Here is a 23,284-nt window from a genome sequence, read left to right as displayed (position 1 = left end):
AGCTACATCGTATTTCCCCAGGTGGTGGATTTGCCCACAGTGAAAGGTGACTTCTATGCCCCGGGACATATCCCCAACATCATTGGTGCCATTGATGGTACACATGTGGCATTTATCCCCCCCCCGCAGGAATGAACAGGTGTACACAAATCGGAAAAGCTACCATTCAATGAACGTGCAGATGGTGTGTTTGGAAGACCAGTACATCTCCCATGTGAATGCCAAGTATCCTGGCTCTGTGCATGACACTTACATTTTGAGGAATACCAGCATCCCTTATGTGATGGGCCAACTCCAGAGGCATGGTGTTTGGCTAATATGTGAGCCCAAGGTCCCCACACAGTATGAATAGGTGTCTGGGTATGGTTTAGTCCCTAAGGGTTGGTGTATGTCTAACAGATATCCCTCGACATTTACAGGTGACTCTGGTTACCCCAACCTCTCATGGCTACTGACCTCAGTGAGGAATGCCAGGGCAAGGGCAGAGGGACGCTACAATGAGGCACATGGGCGAACTAGGAGGATTATTGAGCGGACTTTCGGCCTTCTGAAGGCCAGATTCTGGTGCCTCCATCTAACAGGTGGCTGCCTATACTACTCACCCAAGAAGGTGTGCCAGATCATCGTGGCATGCTGTATGTTGCACAACCTGGCTTTGCGACGCCAGGTGCCTTTCCTGCAGGAGGATAGGCCTGATGTTGTTCTCGTGGAAGTTGTTGAGCCTGTGGACAGTGAGGAAGAGGAGGCAGAGGAAGAAGATATTGACAACCGAAACAACATCATCATGCAGTACTTCCAGTGAGACACAGGTAAGAGACTGCCACTTCTCATCTCATATCTGACTAATGTAGGACATTGTATAAGTCTACCTTTTTACCTCTGTGTATGGACCCTGACAGTTCACTTTGGCTTTCCTTTTCACAGATCTGGGTACCACATTCTGCCTTCTGCTATGTTTACTGCTGCCCAACAACTGTCATACTTTGGTATGTGCAAATTAACATTTACATTGATATTTGTCTAAGAGGTTGTAATAATACATTTGTGAAAGTACAGACTGACTCCAGATTGTTTTGTGATTCAAGGGTGTTTATTTAAGTGCTAATGAGTAGAGGGGGATGTGCAATGGGCTGGGGTGATGGTGGAGGAATATCCAGTCTGTTTGTATCACAGGTGCAATGTCCAATGGGGTATAGGAAGAGGAGCAATGTCAGTTCAAGGTGGACAGGGTGACATAGTGGGACAGAAGGGTGACAATCAGGAGAGTCCTATTTCCTGGCGGGGTCTTGGCAATGTTCTCTGTCTTGTGCCTGGATCGCAGGGACCGTTTGCAGGGTGGTTCTCCTTCTGCAGGGGGTGGGGTGCTGGTGGCCTGTTGTTTCTGTGGTGGGGCCTCCTGTCCACTAGCGCCAGCGGACGTGGAAGGCTGTTCATCGTTCGGGCAGGTGTCAGGGGTCTGGGGGTACGCCACTTTCTCCCTCATGGTGTTGGCCATGTCTGCCAGCACCCCTGCAATGGTGACCAGGGTGGGGTTAATGGACTTCAAGTCCTCCCTGATACTCAGGTACTGTTCCTCCTGCAGCCGCTGGGTCTCCTGAAACTTGGCCGGTACCGTGCCCATGATCTCCTGGGAATGGTTGTATGATCCCATGATGTTGGAGAGTGCCTCGTAGAGTGTGGGTTTCCTGGGCCTGTCCTCCCCCTGTCGCCAAGCAGTCCTCCCAGCTTCCCTGTTGTCCTGGCCTCTGTCCCCTGAACTGTGTGCCCACTGCCACTGACCCCCGGTCCCTGATTGTCCTGGGTTAGTGGGTTTGCCTGGGGTCCCCATAGTGGTGAACACACTGCTGATTGACATACCCTGGGGACAGTGGCATGGGCCCGCTGGGTGGGTGCTGTGCTGGTGTTTCCTAAGGGGGGAGGCTCAGTGGTGGGTTAGGACTGTGGCAGGGGAACGGACTGTCCAGAGGTCCCTGATGGGCCAGGCTGGTCATCCTGATCCAGGCGTGCAGAGCTGCTGTGATCACTGTGGGCCTCTTCTGAGGGTGGACTCGATATGGCTGGCACCTCCTGTCTGGTAACGTTGTAGAGGGGTCCTGTTGGAGTGTAAATGCATTGTTATTGTATCTGTGTGTGCCATCTTGTGCAATGGGTGTGTTTCCCTCTATTACTGTGCTTGCATTATCGCCTTGGCCCTTGTGTGAGTGGTGATTGTGTGGGTTTGGTGAGTCCCTCTACTGGGCATGCTGTGGTGATGGGTGTCCATGCAGGTCTGTGATGGGTGTCCATGCATTGTTGTCACATGCAGGGCTTGGTATTGGGATGTGTGGGTTGTACTAGTGGGGTATCTGTGCGGTGTTGGGGTGATGGGTGAGAGTGTAGGGGTTGGGGTTTGTGATGGCATGCAGGTAGGTTGGGGGATATAGTAGTAAAGCTTTGACTTACCAGAGTCCAGTCCTCCTGCTACTCCTGCAAGGCCCTCAGGATGCATGATCACCAAGACATGCTCCTCCAATGTTGTTAGTTGTGGGGGAGGAGGTGGGGGTCCACCGCCAGTCCTCTGTACGGCTACCTGGTGTCTGGATACCACGGAACGTAATTTCCCCCGTAGGTCGTTCCACCTCTTCCTGATGTCATCCCATGTTCTTGGATGCTGGCCCACTGAGTTGACCCTGTCGAGAATTCTCTGCCATTGCTCCATCTTCCTTGCAATGGATGCCTGCTGCACTTGTGATCCAAATAGCTGTGGCTCTACCCGGATGATTTCCTCCACCATGACCCTGAGCTCCTCCTCAGAGAACCTGGGGTGTCTTTGAGGTGCCATGATGTGGTTTGGGTGATGTGTGAGGTGATGGTTGATGTGATGTGTGGGGTGATGTGTTGGGGTGTGTTCTTTGAGGTGTGTGGATGGTGTCTGAGTGATGGTGTTGTGTGCCTCTGGATGCTGGTGTTGTCTTTGCTTTTCTGTCTCTCTGCTTCTTCCAAAATTGTCATTGTGAGGGGTTGTGGGTAATGTGGGTGTGTGTTTTATAGTGTTGTGAGTGTTGTGGGTGTGGTGTGTGTATGTGTGTCAGGTGTGTGTATTTTGAATTGTCCAATGTGGTGGTGTTTTGTAAATGTGTGTGTTTTTTTAGTGCGGCGGTGTGTACCGCCAATGGATTACCGTGGTTGAATGACCACCACGTTGATTCGTGGGTCGTGATAGTGTGGGCATAGTTCTGTTGGCGTGACAGTGTGGGTTTTGCTATTGCCAGTTTATCACTGACCTTTGGTGTGGCGGACTTGTGTGGGTGTCTGTATTGTGGAGGATTTCTGAGTGTGGGTCATAATACCTGTAGCGGATTTCCACCGCTGACACAGTATGTTGGCGGCCGTCTGCACTGCGGTCAGCAGAATTTTCCACAAGGGTTGTAATGAGGGCCTATACCTCCCTCTTAATGAGCCCGGTGAGGCAGAAAGTACCCACAGTCCACAGGATCAAAGGCTTGAGAACCACCTCTGCAGCATCAGGTCGCCTCCACACCCCACTGCCCGGCACGTAGTCCCGGGCCAGGGAAGGCTGAGCACCCAGGCAGGCACCCCCACTGGCCCACCACTTTCAGTTTCAGGAGACCCAAAACCAGGCCCAAGGCAGCTGCCTGGAAATCTCGTCCTCCTTACTTGACTCCGAGGTGCCCCCCTACTGAGTAGCGTCCCAATCCGGTCGGCCACAACCAAGCGCTCCCTCCAATGTCTCTTCAGCACCCCCGCTATTCAGCAAAGGCCACTCTCTACTCCGCGGCACCAAGACAAACACCAGCCTGACCAGGGTCCAACAGCTCCATGTGCCCCAGTCGCTCAAGCCGCCCTTTGTCTCTTTAGGCCCAGGCCTGGGCTCGCCTCCTCCTCCGCTCAGGGCCCAGAAGGCAGCCCCCAATCAGCAGCAGCTCCAAAAATGCAGCCGTAACTTTGGATCCCCGCAGCGGGCCATCAGGACCCCTGCCATCCAGCATGGGGCCACGCAGCGTCCAGCTCCCCCAAGCGTGCTGTGAGCTCTGCCGGGCCCGCCCGACTACACAGGCCCACGCTGTTCCGTCTCCTCGCTCGGAGACTCCTGCAGGTCACACCAGGCCCTCCACTGGCCGCCGGCCATCCAGGGCCCCACAGAGGAAGAAGGGAACCCCCCTCCAGGAGTAAAAGCCAGCAACAGGCTGCGCCAACCAGCACGCGGCCCAAGGAGCACCCCGGCACCCCAGGGTACACCCACAAACAATGGGGCAGCGTCGAAGCGTCACCGGGGGGGTGCCAAATATCAAAGGCATCCAAGGTTTAGGACAGGATTCAGCGGGGATGGCGTGAGCTCACTGGGAGCACATCCCGCTGGCCATCTTGCTTGGCCACGCCCTGGTTGCAGTTATAAAATGCATTTAATGGAATATTTTAAGTTAGCAAAACATGGAAGCCACTCAAAGAACGGACATATATAGTGAACCTTTAATTACAGAAACAAATACACCATGTCACGGCCTGAGGTTCAAGATTTGACCAACCGTGACGATAACGAATTCACACTGAATCATTCTAAAGAGCAAAGGGTTATATTTACAATGCAATAACAACTAATAATATATGAGGTGCAGCTGTTAAGCATAGAGAGGAAAACTCTTTTACTTCTCTCTTATAGTACAAGATAGTTTACAGTAAAGAAGTCATAAACAAACATGTGTTCTGGAATGATCTATTACTTTAGATGGAAAAAACATCCCTGTACAAAGGTGTGTGGAGGTAGCACAAAGCACTCGCAGATCTTAAAGTATGGGCCTGGTCAATGGGATTCTGAAAATGGCAGAACTAGACCATAGAGGAGCAAGAACTCACAGAAGATGAACCTGGAACCCAATATAGTGAGCTTTGAATGGAACACACAGAGAAACAGCTGGGACAGCTATAGAAGCGTAAGGGGCAAAGCAACAAGTAGCAAAAATAAACTAAAAGCATTGTGCCTTACAGGCATTAGTCACCCCTTCATTAAACAGTAAGGTAAAGCAGGGTATCAGATAAAAATGAGGATTTGGCAGTCACCAAGGTCGACTGGTTCCTTTAAAAAAAAAAAAAAAAAAAGAATTAGGATGTCTCACCCTGAAATGTCTGGCAAAATCTGACCCCTCTACGCTAATGTGTTGGTTCATACACACCTGAATGCTATTATAGGCTGCAATCTCCAGACTCATGAGAACCACCCTTGTCCAGAACAGGAATTGGCAGATACTTTTAAAAATCAGGTAGCACATCCTACAGGGAGTGCTTCAGAGAAGAGCCAGGAAGAATTTATGAAGGACACAGGAGATGCTGCCTATAGGAATTTTACATTTTCTATATGGTCACCACAGATTTTTGAGCTTTTGCTGGACCCTATAATTTGTCTGGCTTTAGAACTCTGTGAACTCTACCCCTGACAACCAGGACCAGAGCTCCTGTGCTCCCCCTTTGAACATAGTTGAATTGGCTTATTCCTAATGGGCACATTTAACTTTCACATACGTCCTTTGTCTATGGAGCAGAAAGTGTACCCAGGGCCTTGAAGTTAAATGGTGCTAATAGACTGCAGCACCTATTGGGTTATTCACAACAGTGGAAGAATAAACACGATTTTAGACCTACCCTGTGTAGCCTGGCTGTTGCAGTGTAAGACATGCAAGACCACCTGTCAAAATAACCCTTTGTGACAGTAGAATATCTTCCTTTTAAACTATTAGTAAGTTGTCCCTGTGTGGGTCTTTTAGCTTAGAAGACAGGGAGCATGGTACTTAAATTTGTGACACATAGAAAATTCATTTTACTATGTCAGTATAGTGACAAGGCCCTAAAAAGCTATTTTTAAAGTCCTCTGTAGAAAACCAGAGTACTGATTTAAATGCTAATCAATACTGATAACTTCGGAAAGGGAGCAGCTAGAAAAATATTAAACTGCTTTTTTTAAATAGTTATTAAAAATCCAAACCCATTGGGAAGTTGGATTCTTTTAATAAACATTAAGGAAAAGTAACTTGTAGAACGTTTTCCTTTACATCCCTGAACTGTCAGACTGCTAATTAGCATAGGCCTCCACCAGCTCTCAGCCTGTGCTCAGCCTTGAATTGATGTGAAATGCCTCCCAGGAGCATACAAGAGGCTGACCTGAATGAGCAGAGATGACTCTTCTGAGCTCAACTGTATATGCAGGGTGAGGGCTGTGGGCCTACTTTTAACAGCACACTGTAATTCCAGCTTGACAGGTCTGTTGAGCCACATGTAATATTTTATATGCATTTGAAAGGGAGAGACCAGAATGCCAATCAATTCTTGTGGATCCCCTGTCTGGTTGCTGAAGGACACTGCTTTTGGCCTACAAGGCCTCTGTCTCTGGGTTTGTTCTCGGTACAGTGCCCGCTTCAAACTGGATTTTAGTATTAGATGTTGGAGGACACTAGTACAGCCCTCACAGACCCAGGCATTCAGAGCCCATGTTTAATGTGGCTAAAGACCTTTGCCACCTTGGATTTGCTCTGGCACATTACATTTTGGGCCTGCTTACAGTAAAGCAAACAGGAACTACTGCAAAAGTAGGTATCTCAGGGCCTGGGAACTTTTACACCATTGATTAGGGTGGGGCCAGGAGTTATTCACTGCCACCAGCTGGTGCCAGACATAAATGGGGCATCATACTGCTAGGTATAAAGCTTGATACCTACAAGTCAACATGACTCCTTCATTGTTTATAAGATCCTCATACACCCTGTTAGTGTCATGCTTCATCATTGGGTCTCATCATGGTCCCTGCCAAATAGGATGGGCTCAGCAATATTCCAGGGAGCAATTTGGATATTTTCCTGCAGGAGTCTTATCTTGGTGTGGTTAAAAACAAAAAAAGCAGGGGTGTCTGTGGAGATAATGACCCTACATAGGAGCCAAAATGTTTCAGCTCTAAAGTGTAATGGCCATAGGGTTCTGAGCTTTCATCTGGACTGGATAAACTACATGCTCCAGAAAAATATTATTTGAAAATGTCAGTAAACCTAACAGTATTCAGTCATGACAGATACAAAACATACAAAATATAGAGCATGCAAAGGACAGAATTGCCCTTTCTCCATTAAATAAAGTTCTCGTTTTGGGTCTTGTGAAAAATAAAAAATAGTGGATGCGTGTCAGTTTTAAGCTTCATTTGCTCATCTGTAGTGCACTATTCACCCGCACCAGTGAGCAAACAGCACTTTTATGAGAAATTCTCAATTAATTTTATAATAAGTGGTAGGAATCAACAAAACAAAGCATACACAGACAGTACACAGGACCAAGTACAAATGTGTATTTTTTAGCTTTCCATAATTACCTAATCTATCAAGGATGAAGGATGCAATTGTGTGCACACATGATAATCGTATATTAATTATAAACCTACCCTTTATTGTCAGGACACTGTGCAACATGGGAGGAGTGGAAAACATGCCCTGTAGTCACACACTACTAAGTTTATGTGAAGAAACACATAATAGAGAAAAGGTAGGTAAGGGAAAATAAACAGGAAACGAAGTTAGCCAGTACTCATACTTACAATCATTCATCTATCTCAAAATGTGTCCACTTACCTGGGCCTCATCACCTTCCTGATGATATTGGTACATAGAATAGCCAACCGATTTTAGCCTGTAGTTGTTAAAGCGTGGGGGACTGTAAGAAGAATTCCACATTCACATGCGACTGTCACATGTGCACAAAATTGCACCCTTCATGCTTTAAATAATAAGAGCCTGATTTAGAACTCGGCAGACAGGTTACTCTGTCATAACGATGTCAGATATCCTGTCTGCTGAAATCTAAATCCCATAAGACATAATGGGATTTAGATTTCGGCAGCCAAGTTCTAAATCAGGGACTAAAATAACTATTTGTATTTGGTGCTGTGAACTGTCTGTGCATGTTTTGTTGGTTTCTACAACTTATTAGAATATTTATAGAGAATGCTTCTTGAAGGCACTGTGGGCTCACTGACAAGGGTGATTAAGATGATGCACTGTTGTAATGCATATGAAGCTTGAAAATGACACAAATCCATTGTTTCTTTATTTACAAGACTCAAAACGAGAATGTCACTGGAGAAAAAGCAATTCTATCGTTTGCAAGCAATGTATGTTGCATGTTTGTATCTGTCCTGACTTGATGCCATGATGTTTATTGACATTTTCAAATTATATTTTTCTGGGCCATGTATCCTCCTTAGCACCGGATTGACCTGTTGGTCTCCCTGTGCTAGCATAATTGTGGATACATAAAAGTGACATCCCCAGGAAACCTCTATAGAACAATTTCTTGTCTTAAGGATGAGTAGAAGATGCCCGGACCATCTGTCTTTGACCTGATATAAGTCCAGAAGGATTGGACCTGCTCCCTCTTGTACTCAGGACAAATAAGTAGACTCCAGGGGTCAGCTGGCTGAACTCCTGTGTGGCTACAGGGAGACAAGTCACAAGAAGCCTTTTCTTAGAATTACCTAACTGATCAGTGGCAACTGGACCTGGAATTGACCCTGTAGTATCTAAGTTCCTCACCTAAGGTTTGAAAGGGCCTTAGAAATGTACTTCTGTGGTTGATTGGGACTTGAACAACTAAGTGAGAAGGTCAAATCTTTGACCTGGATGAAGCTGGTTGGTATATTCGACACACACTCCATTGCAGTCAGACTTAAGTTGTGCCTAGGTCCCAGTCTACCACAGTCATTGACTACGTTTGGCATTTTGGCACTAAATCTAGTTAAAACTTTAAAACTTCACATTTCTAGTTTCCCTTGTTGGGCTTTTGTCATTTTGTGGCATTTTGTATAGTACATTTTACTTGATGTTTCTAATTTGGTTGGGATTTTTACTGTTTTTTTGGTTTTTGACTTTACTATTGTCTTGGTACTGCATAAAAACTTTACACATTGCCCTAAGTTAGCCCCATATGCTACTAGGGGGCAGAGCTTGGGTTAATTTAGAGACTTTGAGGGCTCGCCCTGGCAAGTGTTAGGATTATTTCTTATAGTGGGTAGTCGTCCACCATAAGTAATAATCCAATTTCTTACACCCTCTCACACATTTTATGGGGCCACAGTTGAGAGAGGGTGTTTTGCTCTAGGGCTAGATGTTCACAGTTAAACCTAACCCTTGGAATCCCCAAAAACCAATACATCAAACCTACATTAGAAAGCTGGGTGATGAATCTGTAGGACACAGCAATGCTGCCCTACTCAATCACTAGAAAGCCTAGTGAGTAAACTGTTTGTCCCTACTGATATCTTAGAACTGAATTGGTTGCCCCCTTTAGAATCAATGCTTGCTCTTCCTCTTAAAGCATCCTTTGGTGCTCTTGACTGATATGATGGCTACATGGTAGAATGTTTGGTACATAGGCTGTAATTCTAAACAGCACCCGTGGGTGACGATGGATAGTGGCAACATGTCTGAGGTTATTTTCTCCCATTCTGGGAAGTATGATCTCAGTATTCCCTAGACAGGTGTTGTACAGTCAAGGATGGAATCTATGGAGGGTCACAGTTTTACAGCAGAGGTGTCCCTTTCTTGGGAGACCTCTTGCCTTGCTGTGTCTGTTGCCCAGGATTCTTTCTTGTGACTGGTGTTTTTATGATTCCCCTCCCTAGCTGATAGGTTTGTAGGCCACCCATGTCTTTAGCTATATTGGTGGCAGTCTTGATATTTTTGAGCACAGTGTGAAACTGGGGACTAAACAGGTGTTCACTATCAAAGGGCAAATTTAGAAGGTATTGTTGGACCCCTGTCCTGGAACCTGAAACCCTTAGCCAAACATGAGGCCTCTACAGGTTGATCTCCTTGGAGAAAGTGTCAGCTACGGCTAGTGCATAATGATCTTGCCTTCCTAAATTAGCACCTTTCCACATTTTCTATATGTCTCAAGCAGGTCCTTTACCAGCTGCTCCATATGAAGCTATACTTTTCCCCGCAGCAGCAATCCTTTTACACTCCTATTCAGGAGGCAGAGTTTTTCCTGTCCCATGTGTGAAGGTCCTTTTCCTTGCCGTGAGTACCACCATCACATCTGGGATAACATGCCCTTGATATATGTGGGGGCTTGCGGTGCAGCTGTATATTTTTCTCAACTCTGGCAGTTACCACTCTTATTTTTACAGGATCCTTAAAGTTTTATCTTGGCAACCTCAACATGCTTTTTTCCATGGGCAGGTGCTGAAAAAGAACCTTTCAGTTTTTTAAAGGGTTTCTGTGAGAAAGTTTTCCTTTTCCTCCAGTACATGAAGTTGAACTTTGGGTTGTTCAGTGGCTCTCTGAACTATTGCATGGTGCGCAGTAGTATCATCAGAGGATATGGCGATAATGATGGGTCATCTTGTTGGTCTACATTGTAATCATGCCACTGGTTGTCTCCTCATGCACCAGCATTAGTTTTAGTTTTTCATAAGGGCCAGACAGGTCTGTAGGATAGCATAGAATGGACTGGTGATTGTGCAGAAGACTGTGGTGGTTTCAGTGTTTGTTCCCAGGGTCTCAGTTATTTTAAGATTGGGTATGCTCTGAGCTTCTTGAAGATGGCCTATTCAAAGGTGAACTTTTTCTTGGGGACGGGTTGGTCTGTGGGTGCTGCCTGTGCAGGTGGACTAGCTAGGATATGGCCAGTGGCCAGATCTCTGTATATGCATACTCATCTATGCCTTAGATCTGTTTGCTGCTCATCTTAGGAGCAGCATCACTTAGGAATGAAGGTAGCGTTGAACTAGACTTAGGAGTCAAAGATGTTTCCAAGGTGTGTAGGCTAGCCTCTCAAATTCAAGTCAGTGTGTCATGGCATTGAGGTTCAACAGCTCAAGTCTTTCATGTATCAAACTCTACTTTCAGATTTGAATGGTCTTGGGCGCAGGTGGTGTAGCCGACTGCAGAGAGTTTTTTATGAGCAGTTTCTGCCTTGAGGCATGGCTTACTCAAGGCTAATTCCTGCAAAGGCGCCAAGGCTCCTTTTGAAGTCATGATTCCTGAAGTGTGTTGATTGTCGAATACAAGATGGAGTCTTTGCCCTAGGTGTAGGTTTCTTGGTAGGTTCTGGAAACTATTGGTCTCCAAAGTCAGATTCTTTTAAAGACACATAATCAGGACTCTGCTCCTCATCTGTCCCCTGTGTACTGGAGGAACCACTGTCCTCAGTAACAGAATGAGGTTCCTTAATGTTCTCAATGATGGGTGTGGTGGATGGCTCATGGGAACCTTGGTGCTTTATTCTACAAGCTGGACAGTTTGATTCCACATGGAACTTTGGGAGACTAAGGTTATAGACCATCGGAATTTACTACAGCATTTTGAAGGCAGTGTTCCTCATACCTCTCCTCCTATGAGTCATTCTCAATTACCCTGCCTCAAGGTTTTCTAGTCTGATGTCCGCTCCAACATGGCCATACGTTGTTCACTGGAGAAGTGGGGATTAATCTTCTGGAATTAAATTTTGGGTCTGTTTTGTGACAGTTCAAAAGTGCCACAAAGTACATGTCTTGGTGCATTGTGGGGTTTTGGGGATGGGGAAGGATCACAAGTCATCCTATCCTGAAGCTTGTACTTTGAAGAAAAACAACATGCAACCTCTCTGCCCTCCACTAGCTGACAGGAGGGTGCAGAGCATGTGATCCAAAGAGCAGCCCTGTTGTTTCTAGATGAAACAGATTAACACAATACTTCCAAAGCAGGTGCTGCATAATTTGTACTTTTTACTGCACATTTAAGATAACCTTGCCACAAAATGTGGTTCTGCATGCCACATAATCTTAGTAGCACTGACAATGACAGAGCTCTGTGGAGTGGTTTGGGGCCTGCTATTATTTTTTTTTTTTTTTTTTTTTTTTTAATTTTATTATCAGGAAAAGAAACATCAATACACAACAAGATACATTGTCACTTTCAGAAAATGAAACAAAAAGAAAAATCAGCCAAACTTATCTAAGAAATAATTTCCCCAGATCAGAGAGAACTTTTTAATACTACTTATTCTGCTAGCATATCTCATCTCCTGAAGTCTAACTTGCACCATTCTATTATACCACTCTTGACTAGTAGGAGACAATTCAGAACGCCAATTTCTCAGCAAAAGTGACCTAGCAACCGCAGCGGCTATAAATACGAGCTTCTCCCATCTTGAAGAAAGTCTTGCCTCGGGGTCGTAGCCCAAGCTCATTAACCGAATGCTGGGAGATATGGATACCAATGCAATAGTTGTTAAAATTGCAAAAACACTCTCCCAATATCCCTGTATACATCGGCATGTCGCAATCGTATGGATCCAACCTGCCGCTCCTACTTCCTTGCAGCGAAAACACATATTAGGATAGCCAGTCCCCATTCGAGATAGGGCTTGCGGGGTTCAACACAATAACCATTTACTAAAAAATATCATTCGATGCCAGTTAGCCCCTCGTAGCATGGAAAAATTCAAGCGATTAATAGTCTCCCAGTAGTCACCTGAGACCTCTATGCCCTCCTGACTAGCCCATTTCACCGGAGCTCTTATCCCAAGATCCACTTTGACCCTTTCTGCCAAGAGCCTTCTCCATGACCCTGCATTCCCTATCCGCGAAGGTCCAACTAATTCTGTTACCAATGGTTGGGCATTAATGATGGAATTAACGTCTAAAGCCCTTAAAACATGTAACAAAATATTATAAAATCCGACCAGCAAAAAATCATTGTTGACAGTAATCAGGATATTCAATGGGGCTTCCCAGTTGTCCTCAGCACGTAAATCTCCAATCTTACCAAATCCAGAGAGCTCTTTACCAAGTCTTCATTAAGCTGAGTCCCAGCGTGTAGAAAAATCTGTGAAAGTGGAGTGCCAAGATGTACAGAGGGGATTGAATATTTTCTAAAATAAATCTAATCTTTTCTTGAAAAACCATTTAAGAATTTTATAAAGAACTTTTTTAGGCGATTTCGTCAAGAGGGCTGGGTTCCAGATATTATGCTCCCTACATATTAATACCCGAAAATCAATAAAAAAACTTGGAGCCCGCAGAGTAATCCAATTTAAAACTAGCATAATAATGTGCAAAAAATGCATAATAATAATCTTTGAAATTTAGCAAGGCCAGTCCCCCCTTCTCCTTGTCGGCGTACAGTATACTTAAAGCGGCTCGAGCCTTTTGGTTCTGCCAAATAAATGAACGAAATAGGGATTTCAGTTTTTAATAAAAAAAGTTGCGTTAGAACAGTTAGAAAAGGGTTAGAAAAGTTGCGTTGCGGAATAGCCGCAAACAAGAAATTGAAAAGTGGTAAAATTGAAATTTTGATTAACGCGATGCGGCCTAATATAGAGAGAGGGAGAGGCCTCCAACGAGTCAGCAGAGCCTGAGTTCTCTGAAGTAAAGGTGCGAAATTCAACTCGTAGAGATCTCTTATATTGGACGAGAAATAAACCCCCAAATATCTTTTTGGATTGGAATTTACACATTCTCTTAATTCAGGAAGAAGACAACTAGGAGAGGTACCACAAAGAATAATCTCAGTCTTGCTCCTATTAATCTTATAGCCACCGATTTGCTGAAATTCATTAAATAGATTGAAGGCCGCTTCCTGAGAAGAATGTTTTATGTCTAAGAACAAAATGATATCATCTGCATAAAGTTTGATCTTTCCCATTGATTTTAACGGGGGTTGAATCTGACTATGTTGCCTAATTTTAATGGCGAGTGGTTCAATAAAAAGGGCAAATAAAATAGGGGATAACGGGCACCCTTGTCTAGTCCCACGTTGTATTTGAAGTTGTCCGACACACTTCGAGTTTATAATAATATTGGCCTCAGAGTTTGAGTACAACCTTTGAATTAATGTAGTAACTGGAGTAGGTATCTTATAGCTAGATAAAATTAAGAAAAGCGTGTCCCAAACAACCAAATCAAATGCTTTTTCCACATCCAGCAGAAGAATAATGGCAGGGACTTTATTAGTAGTGAAATAATCGAGGGCCTCAGCTAAATAGTGTGTGTTTGTAGCCAGTTGTCGGCCAGCCACAAAACTGTTTTGATCGGAATGCACCAATTTATTGATTACCCCATTAAGCCTATTAGCCAGTAATTTTGTCATTATTTTATAGTCTGAGTTTAACAACGAAATTGGACGGTATGCATTTGGATCCTCCCTATCTTTATTTTTCTTAGGGAAACTAACCACGTTCCCTGAATGCCAGGTTTTGGGGATCTGTTCGCCCCGTAGCAGGCCATTTAATAGGGCCAAGAACTCCTCAGCGAATGCATTTATAAAGGTCTTATAGAACTCAGCCGGGAAGCCGTCTGGTCCACAGGTTTTCCCTGTGGGAAGGTTCTTAACGACATCTAGAAGTTCTGGCTTTGTAAATGGTTGAGACAATGCCACACAGTCTTCATCTGAAAGGCGAGGGATATCAAGGTCCATCAGGAACTTCTCAATAGTCCTGGGATCTATAGCTGAAACATCACTATAGATTTGTCTATAATGTTCCAACATAATTTTATCAAGGTCTCCGGGGTCAGTACACCTAACCCCGGTGACCGGGCATCTTAACGCGTATATGACATTGCCAGCAATACGATCTCGAGCTTGCCATGCCAAGAATTTTCCTGTAAAATTACTTTCTTCGTAAATCTTCTGTTTATAGGACCCATATTCTATATCAACCTTCTTAAAAAAAAATCCCGCCAACGCTTTCTTGGCAGCTTCGAAGGCCTGCCTATTAGTATCCGAAGGGGCATACAAATAGGTAACTAAACACTTTTGAACTACATCTTCCAATACCGCAGTTTGTTGTTTCAGAACCCGTTTATGAGCTACCTCTTTGACAATTACCCAGCCCCTAAAATAGGCCTTAAATGCATCCCAGACTATCGCTGGGGTTGAGGACCCCTGACTGCGTTGAAAGAAATCCCTTATTTCGGCCTGTGAGGTCTGTATCCACCCCTCCTCCGACAAAAGGCATAGATTAAATATCCACCTTCTAGTCCAGGGTATATAAACTGTAGAATGGAGAGAGACTTCCAGCAGCAAAGAGGCGTGGTCTGAAAGGCCAGAATGCTGGACCGATTGAGATCGATAGCACAATGTTTCTGAAATCAAAAAAAAATCTATGCGCGAGGAGCTTTTATACCGCGAGGAGATGCAAGTATATTCCCTCGCATCGGGGTGTTTGTCCTCCAGGGATCGCATAGCCCCAAAACCTTAACATAATCTCAAAAGATCTTTGCTACTTTAGGTTTGTGCTGTCTCTTACCTTTTACGGTAGTGTCTAAAACTGGGTCCTGGAGAAAGTTGAAGTCCCCTCCAATAATAATTTTCACTGTCAATTGCAAAAGGGAGTGAAAAAAACCTATATAAGGGGCTGGATCGTCTGTCAGAGGAGCATAAAAACTAACAAAAATAAATCTCTCCTTAGCGACTAAACACTGAACCCAGCACCAACGCCCCTCAGGGTCAGAAAGAAAGTCCAATGGTTGTGCATTCAGGGCTTTAGCTAGAAAAACTGCCACTCCTCTATGAGCCGCTGAAGCTGCTGCAACCCCTTTAAAATCAGCTATTTTTTTGAACATTTGAAAGCCCGAAACTTTATTAAGTGGAATATGGGTTTCCTGAAGAAATATAACTGAGGGACTAAGAGCAGATACCCTCTCTTCAATAGCGGACCTTTTCCTATGATTATTTAATCCATTAACATTCCAGGATAGTAATCTTAATGGTAAAAAAGATTTTGTCATTTTATTATACCTTGAGTTTGGCCCCCCCTGATCTGGAGTTAGATACACTATCCAATCCTAACAATCCTTTGCAGTGACAAAAACAGATCCTGTTATCCATACCTCTCCCCCCTCTCCTCCCAGCCCCCCCCCTTCCTCCCCTTCAGTGGCCCACACCTGGAGCCCTCCCACCCGGACAGCCCGGGGCCACATCCCTCCCCCACCCGCTGACCCAATTCTTCCCTAACGTGGTGCCTTGTTATAGCACCCTAGGCCAAAGACTAGAGAGAGAAAATTAGAATAGCCTGACCATGCGCTGTGGCATGAAAGAAAAAGAAAAAAAAAAAAAAAAAAAAAGAAGGGGGGGGGAGTCCTATTCTCCTACAGTATTACTACCCTCATTTCTCAGTATCCAATATATCACCTTGTAGTCTTTATTGGGTTCTTCCCCCCTCTGCCCCCGCCCCACCACCCCTTACTCGTCCCAACTGCTCAGAGTTCTGAATTGCATGCAACAAGGATTTAGCAGCGTCAACTGTATGGATAAAATTCAAATGACCCTGAAAAAACACTTTAAGTTTTGATTTTTGCACAAGGCCAGCCTGTGCTCCTGCTTTTTGAAATGCTGGAATCATCTCTTTCAATTCTCTTCTCTGATGCGCTGCCACCACCGACATGTCTGAGAAAATCTTGAATGCATAGTCCCCGGGAATCTGGAAGATTTTGGTTTTAATTGTTTTCTGGAAGATACGAAAGTCACCAAAATTCACTAGAATAGTTCGAGGATACTTAAGAGTTTAGCGGCTGGACTGCAGGGACCCGATGGGCCAGCATAATTGTTAGATCTGGATGCTTATCCACTGGCCCTGTTAAAACATGACTTTTAATAAGATCTGTTACCAATTCTGTAACTGTCCGACCGTTTTCGTGCCCTTCAGGGACTCCCGTAAATCGCAGATTAGATCTACGTGATCGATTTTCTGCATCATCTAGACGAATCTGTAGATCTAGCAGATCAGCTTGGCATTTTGCCAGAGATGGTTCTACCGTTCCCTGAATATCCTCGAGATCGGAGACTCGTTGTTCGATGACTGTAATTCGTGAGTTAAGTTGCTGGATATTACTACAAATCAGGTTCAATTGGGATTCTGTTCTCTGATTTGCGTCATCCTGGGAAACTTTCAACATTTTTAACTCGCTTAGTATCTGCAAAAGTAAGTTATCCGGAGGAGTGCTAGCACTTGTCATAACTGTTGGATCCTGAGAAGGAGCTCCACTTTGCCCATTAGGTCCTGAAGACACAGTAGAAGTAAAAGTAAAAGCAGAGATATGGGCAGAAGATTCAGTTGCTGCGCTTGCCCCACCCCTGCTGACTGACTCGTGCGCTAATAGAGAAGCTGAGTTATCTACCTGAGGAGGGGGAGTGCAGCTAACAATTGGTACAGGGGGATCTTCCTTATGATTCTTCCCACCCCCAAACAAGGGATAGAGGGGTCTAGATGAAGATCCAATGTCCTCTGTTTGATCACAAACAGTCTCAGAGTTCCAGTCGGGGATCAACTGAGTGAGCAATGGAGAGCCTTTCAATGACCCCGGGCTAGGATCTGAATCGGATGGTGGAGCCCTTGACTCGTCAGATGGACAATCCAAGCTGAGAGGGGAACTTGACAAGTTAGCTCCTGAGGGCGGTAAATTGAGAGAGAAAGGTGAAATAGGGTTGGAGGCTAAATCCATAACGGAAAGTAGAGGGGGCATGGAAGCAGGAGCCTTGTGCAAGTGATTATCTGAAGGTGCGGGTCGCTTCTGTTTGGTAGTGCGTGTTGCTCTGGGAACTCTGGCAGCAGAGCGGCCTGCATAGTGTGGAGAACGCCGCATCTTTCCGAAAAAAAAAAAAAGGGGAAAAAAGAGGGGTGGGGATGGGGGGGGGGGGGAAGGGGGAGAAGAGAAATAAAAAAAATAAAAAACAAAAAGGGGCCTCTACCCCAACAAATGCGATTAAATTAAGATACACTGAGTTGTTTAACTGTTTCTTAAATAAAAAATAAATAAAAAAAGGGGGGGAAAAACTCTGCCCCTTCCCCCTCCCCGTTCCTCCTTCAAAAAGTATAGCAGTCCTTCACCTGCCTTCCCCTGCCCTAATACAGTCTTTCCCCAAGTCCTTTCTCCTTGAATACCCTTTAAATGTCACTGTTGAAACCCTGTGTACCGGGTGGAGCGAGCCCTGAAGGCTGGACGATCAGCAGGAGTCTTAAAAAATGTCTTACCACCGGCCCCTTCCTCACCTGGGACACACAATCCCGATGTGCAGAGCAAATCCTTCTTCAAATACTCAGATATGGCTTTTCCCCCACAGAGCCCGCTTGAAAGGAATCCTTAATCGTCGCACTCCTGCCCTGAGGCTTAGAACTACTTGGGTGGCGTCTTCTCCCTGTCCTGACACCACCTCGGCTCACTGGATATCTGCGTCTCAGCCCTCGAGAAAGAAGCGTCCCTAGAAACCACCTTGGCTTGGGACTGTTTCTGCGTTCCTCTGTCAACTCAGAGGCTTAGTGGGAAAAGCGTGTTGCTCAGCGTCCCCGGCAACCAGAAACCGCTTTGGAGGTGCTGCTTCCGCATTCCAACCAAATTTGCCTGAAGCCCGGAGAGAAGCGCCCCACTCGGAGTCCCTGGCAACCAGGCTCTGAACTCTCAGATCTCCACAGCACGTCTCATCCTGACGCGCTCTCTCCCGGTCTGTAGCTCAGCCGCAGAGCGTGACGGGAGCTCTTGCGGCCATTTCCACTGGGGGCCTGCTATTATGATGAAGAAATTCATATTTTACAAGAAACTCTGCCCTATTTTCCTTATTTTATGGTTCTTATACATCTTGTATATTTTTTATATATATATATATATATCTATATATATATATATATATATATATGTATATATATATATATATATAGGCGGTCATTCTGACCGCGGCAGGCGGCGGTAGCCGCCCGCCATGCGGTTACCGCCATTTGCCCGCTCCGCGGTCAAAAAAACGCAGCGGCCATTCTGGCTTTCCCGCTGGGCCGGCGGGCTCCCGCCAAAGGAGCGGCCTCCGGCCCAGCGGGAAAGGCACTGCAACACAGAGGCCGGCTCCGAATGGAGCCGGCGGTGTTGCAGGGGTGCGACGGGTGCAGTTGCACCCGTCGCGATTTTCACTGTGTGCTATGCAGACAGTGAAAATCATGCTGGGGCCCCCAGGGGCCACACGACACCCATTCCTGAGCGCCGCCATGGAGGTTCAGCCCTGCCAGGGGTATTCCGGCGGGAAACCGCCGGATCCCCTTTTCTGACCGCGATGGGCACTGAAGCACCGCCAGCCTGTTGGCGGTGCTTCCGTTGCCCGCGGCCCTGGCGGTTTAGGACCGCCAGGGTCAGAATGAGGCCCATAGTGGTGTATATGGGGGTGGAATTAAAAAAAGGAGCATCCCAAATTGCTTTTCTCCACCAATGTATTTGCCATAAACTTGTTAGACAGATGTAGCACCAAAACAGCTGGACAGATTTTCATGGTATTTGATAGGATTCTTCTTTTGGAGTTATAAAACAATTAAACTTAGTGATATACTGGGCCGTGGTATACCACTGTAGTTTTGCGGTATACTGAGGTACTTGCTGATGACAAGGCAATATATGATTGGCTAATGATTGCCTTTACAAAAGTAAAAGCCAACCATGTTGTTTGTAACACGGAGTAGTTGTGTTCAGAGTCAAGGCCATACATATTGAAGAGTATTAGGTTTTATATTTTTCCCTACCTATTACCACTTAACTAAGCAGTGCTAAGGAGCATTATTTATATGTTTCTATATATTTGAAAAAAGAATTAGGAGTACCACAGTACCACTGAGCAAGTACTGCAGTACTTTAAAACATGTTTAAAAAAATACACAGTAATACACTACATTTCACAAAAATAATGTACTACAATGTATTTTCAGTTTTTCACATATCATAATTATTTTAAAAAACAATATACCAAGTACCATGGTACTACCTAGAAAATACTGTGCGAGTAAAAAAAGATTAAAAACAATATATGTAAAAAAAAAAAAAACAATGCTTCTACATTATATTTAAGGATAAATATAGTGTAGAACAGTGTACTTAAAAACATAATTATGTTAAAAGTTAAACAAACACTGTACTACACTATCTTTCCTATTAATCCAAAATGCTCACTAAGTATGGTTTAAACAATATGGTAGTATCACAGTACTCCGCAAACTTTACTTACAATATATGTAGCAATAGAAACACCTTTATTTACCTTTACACATATATAAACTGACTCATCCCTTCCTATACACTTATAAAACAGTAAGACACAATATTACACTTACAAGCCAGAAAACAGCCAAAGTGTAATCTAAACAACACGGCTGCCTTTTACTTTTGTAACGGTATTCATTAGCCAATCATATACTGTTGTCATCGCATGTACTGCGCTATAAAAACAAATTTTAGCAGTATAACGTGGACAAACATTTCTCTAAATAAAAAAACATACAAATTCAATAAAAAAACAAAGGTTAAAGCTAAGTTATAGTTGGGAAAACTTTGTTATTTCTATACAAGTCCAACTAACTAAATATCTTTATAGTTATAAGTTATAATTTACTCACTGCCGTAAAATGACCATAACTTGCGCACCTCCATGCACAGTGTTGTAGTAGACTACATTAACTATATTTCTTCCCTCTACCATGCGCACTGTTCTCATAAATGATGTCATTTGAGATGCTATGAGTTTTGTTATAAATGCTATAATTTAACGTGGTATACGTGATGTAATATGGAAGCTTATAACCTGTGCATGATAGAGGAGTGAGTTATAGTTAGTCAATCAGAGTGCTTGCTTCCATGGGAGCGTGTCACCAGTGGGAGTGAATTGGACTAAGGAAAAAAAGCCCCCTGGGATAATCAGAACACTCGAGTGTTTTTAAATTGGGTTTGAGGGACTCTCGTGAGCGTCCCTTGAACCTAACCGTCTAGATCAAGGGTCTGCAACCTATTCTGTAGCAAGAGCTACTTCTGATCAGGGAAAATCATTGTGCGCTACTGAAGGCTAAACAACTTGTGCATTATTACTAGACACCCCAGGACATAGCAGGAACCCACCCTGTGGGGTGGCGGTCCCCAGGACCGCGTGGCCCCCCTTCCACAAAAAGAGCTCCAGGGAGTTGGTGGTCCCCAGGGCTACGGGGTTCCAAAATAGACCCCCTTTCTATTTTTCAATATTTGCCCCGGGGAGGTGGTGGTCCCTCAGGCTGTGATGGGGCCGCAGGGGGCTGTACACACAATTTGAGAAATGCTCCAAGGAGGTGCCGATCCCCACAGCTGCGGGGGTGGCTCACGGCCCTGCACATATTTTGACAAATGCCTCGGGGAGGCGGTGACCCCCGGGACTGTAGAGGGGGGCAAGGCGGCCCCCGGAATTATATTGATTTAAAGCCCCAGGGAGGTGGTGGTTAAAAGTGTAAACGCCCCTGGGACCTGGCACACCCGTTGGGCTGACAGAAACAAGCGTGGGAGCCTGCGATTGTTTGTTTTAAATAATTTTTGCCACAAATTCACGAATTTCATGAAGTTGCAGAATTTTTTGAAAAAAATGCTTTTTAGCCCTGGGAGTGGTCCCTCTGGGACACCACCACCATAGTTAAGGGGTCAGGGTGTCCCCTGGGCCTTTTTCCTTTTTTCATGTTTTTTAGTGGAACTCCAAAGAAGCCGAGTCCCAAGATGGCTGTCAACACTTCCTGGTTTGAAGTGGTTTCCCTGCACGAGCATGTTATTATTGGCAAATACATTGCGAATGATCCGTGCCTCTAGATATACACATTTATTTTCCCTTTAATAGTTCCAAAACTGCTGAACGGATTTACACCAAATAAGCAAAAGTGTAATCTGTGAACCGAAAGCTAGCTTTCTGCCATATTTGGTGCAATTCTGTCTAATGGTTCGAGCTGTAGTCCTGTCTAAAGGTCCTGTGGTAATTAACATGGGAAACCCAACTTTTTTAACCCACCCTTCTTCTCAGCCCATGCTTGACGAATCACCCTGAAACTTTTTGTGCACACAAGAATCACTGGCACACTTTTTCTGGAAAATTTCATGAAGATTTGTCAAACCTTGCCAAAGATGTAGGCAAGTCAAAAAAAGCTTTTTCTATGGAAACATGGTCCTAACTATAACTACCTACTGGCGACCGCCATATATATGTTTAGTGTTAAATAACTAAACATATATATATATATATATATAACTATATACATACTTTGCCCAAAAAACAGAAACACGCTCTTGTTCAGGCCATTTATTAATTTAAGGCAGGAACAAATCCAATACTTTCCTAGCAGTTCACTTATTCCTGCTACTTTCTCCAACAAATGCATTTCGGACTTCCAGAGTCCATGTTCACAGGTAAGTGTAAGGCAAACCAACAACACTGTTGCACATTATTAATTATATTTACTCCTTCCCTCTAGTGGGCTCCCAAGTGGGCTTCCAATACTAGTGCATGCTGGATTTCGTAGTGCCTCAAAAACAATGTTTACCCTTCAGTGGGTTAATATACAGGAGTTCTCCCTTCCTCCAGGGGGATTTCAAATATTGTGCAGGATTGTTCCAATAAAGGTCTTTAGCCCAGACTGAGCGCTCTTGTGGCTGTGCCAATTTCTAAGTCCATGGACCCATCTGCATTCTTACTGGTGGTGCAGTCTCCACGGCAGGGCTGCTGTTTTACATTTCTCCATACTTTGCCCAAAAAACAGAAACACAATCTTGTTCAGGTCATTTATTCATTTAAGGCAGGAATAAATCCAATATTCTCATGGCACTTAATTTTTTCCTGCTGCTTTCTACACCTAACGCGTTTCGGACTTCTAGAGTCCTTGTTCACAGGTGAGGCAAACAAACAAGGCTGCTGCACATTACTAATTATATTTACCGCTGCCCTCTAGTGGGCTCCCAAGTGGGCTTCCAATACTAGTATATGCTCGATTTTGTAGTGCATAGACTTTTGTATTTCACATATCAGCTGAACAGATTAAATGAAATTTCACAGCAATGTACATTAGACTACGTAGATGATTCTTTTTGCTATTGTAAGCGATGTTATGAAGTGGTTATGAAAGTATAAGGCCCAACAAATTAGTGATATCTGTGTTATACAATACTACTAAAAGTAGCAAGGAAGCCCAAAAAATAAACTACACTGCATATGCAAAGGTTCAGATTTATTGAATAAACAATTGAAAGATCCATTTATGGTCACATGCTAATGGAAACCTATAAATAAATACAGAACAAATAGAATACATCTTAATCTACATAAGTTTTCTTTGCATGCTGTCTGGCTCACAAAACAAAACTGTGCCCAACAAGCCAAACAAAAACTATCTTCCTTATGTGCCCATCGGCATAAAAATGAAAAAGTGGCCTAGCAGTGAGCAACACAAACTAGTATTTAGAGGTTATGACAATTGGCCACTAGGGAAAAAATAATAATTTTTATAACAAGGATTGGCTTTCATT

At 44.5% G+C, this 23,284-nt stretch overlaps 1 protein-coding gene across 4 annotated transcripts in view; it reads right to left on the bottom strand.

Moving 5' to 3' along the window:
* Positions 1-23,284, bottom strand: part of ABHD3 (abhydrolase domain containing 3, phospholipase) — a 336,327-nt gene that overhangs the window by 29,219 nt on the left and 283,824 nt on the right. Inside the window, exon 9 of one of the 4 annotated variants that reach the window (XM_069220003.1) lies at positions 22,050-22,504. The exons of the other annotated variants lie outside the window; for them this stretch is intronic. Coding sequence (XP_069076104.1) covers positions 22,389-22,504 — 116 coding nt within the window. The 3' untranslated portion in view covers positions 22,050-22,388. Of the gene's footprint in view, positions 1-22,049; positions 22,505-23,284 lie in introns of those variants that run through there. 4 annotated transcript variants of the gene reach the window in all.

Source organism: Pleurodeles waltl, chromosome 2_2, assembly GCF_031143425.1.
Source record: "Pleurodeles waltl isolate 20211129_DDA chromosome 2_2, aPleWal1.hap1.20221129, whole genome shotgun sequence".
Classification (NCBI taxonomy): Eukaryota; Metazoa; Chordata; class Amphibia; order Caudata; family Salamandridae; genus Pleurodeles; species Pleurodeles waltl.
This window is presented reverse-complemented; position numbering and strand designations above follow the sequence as displayed.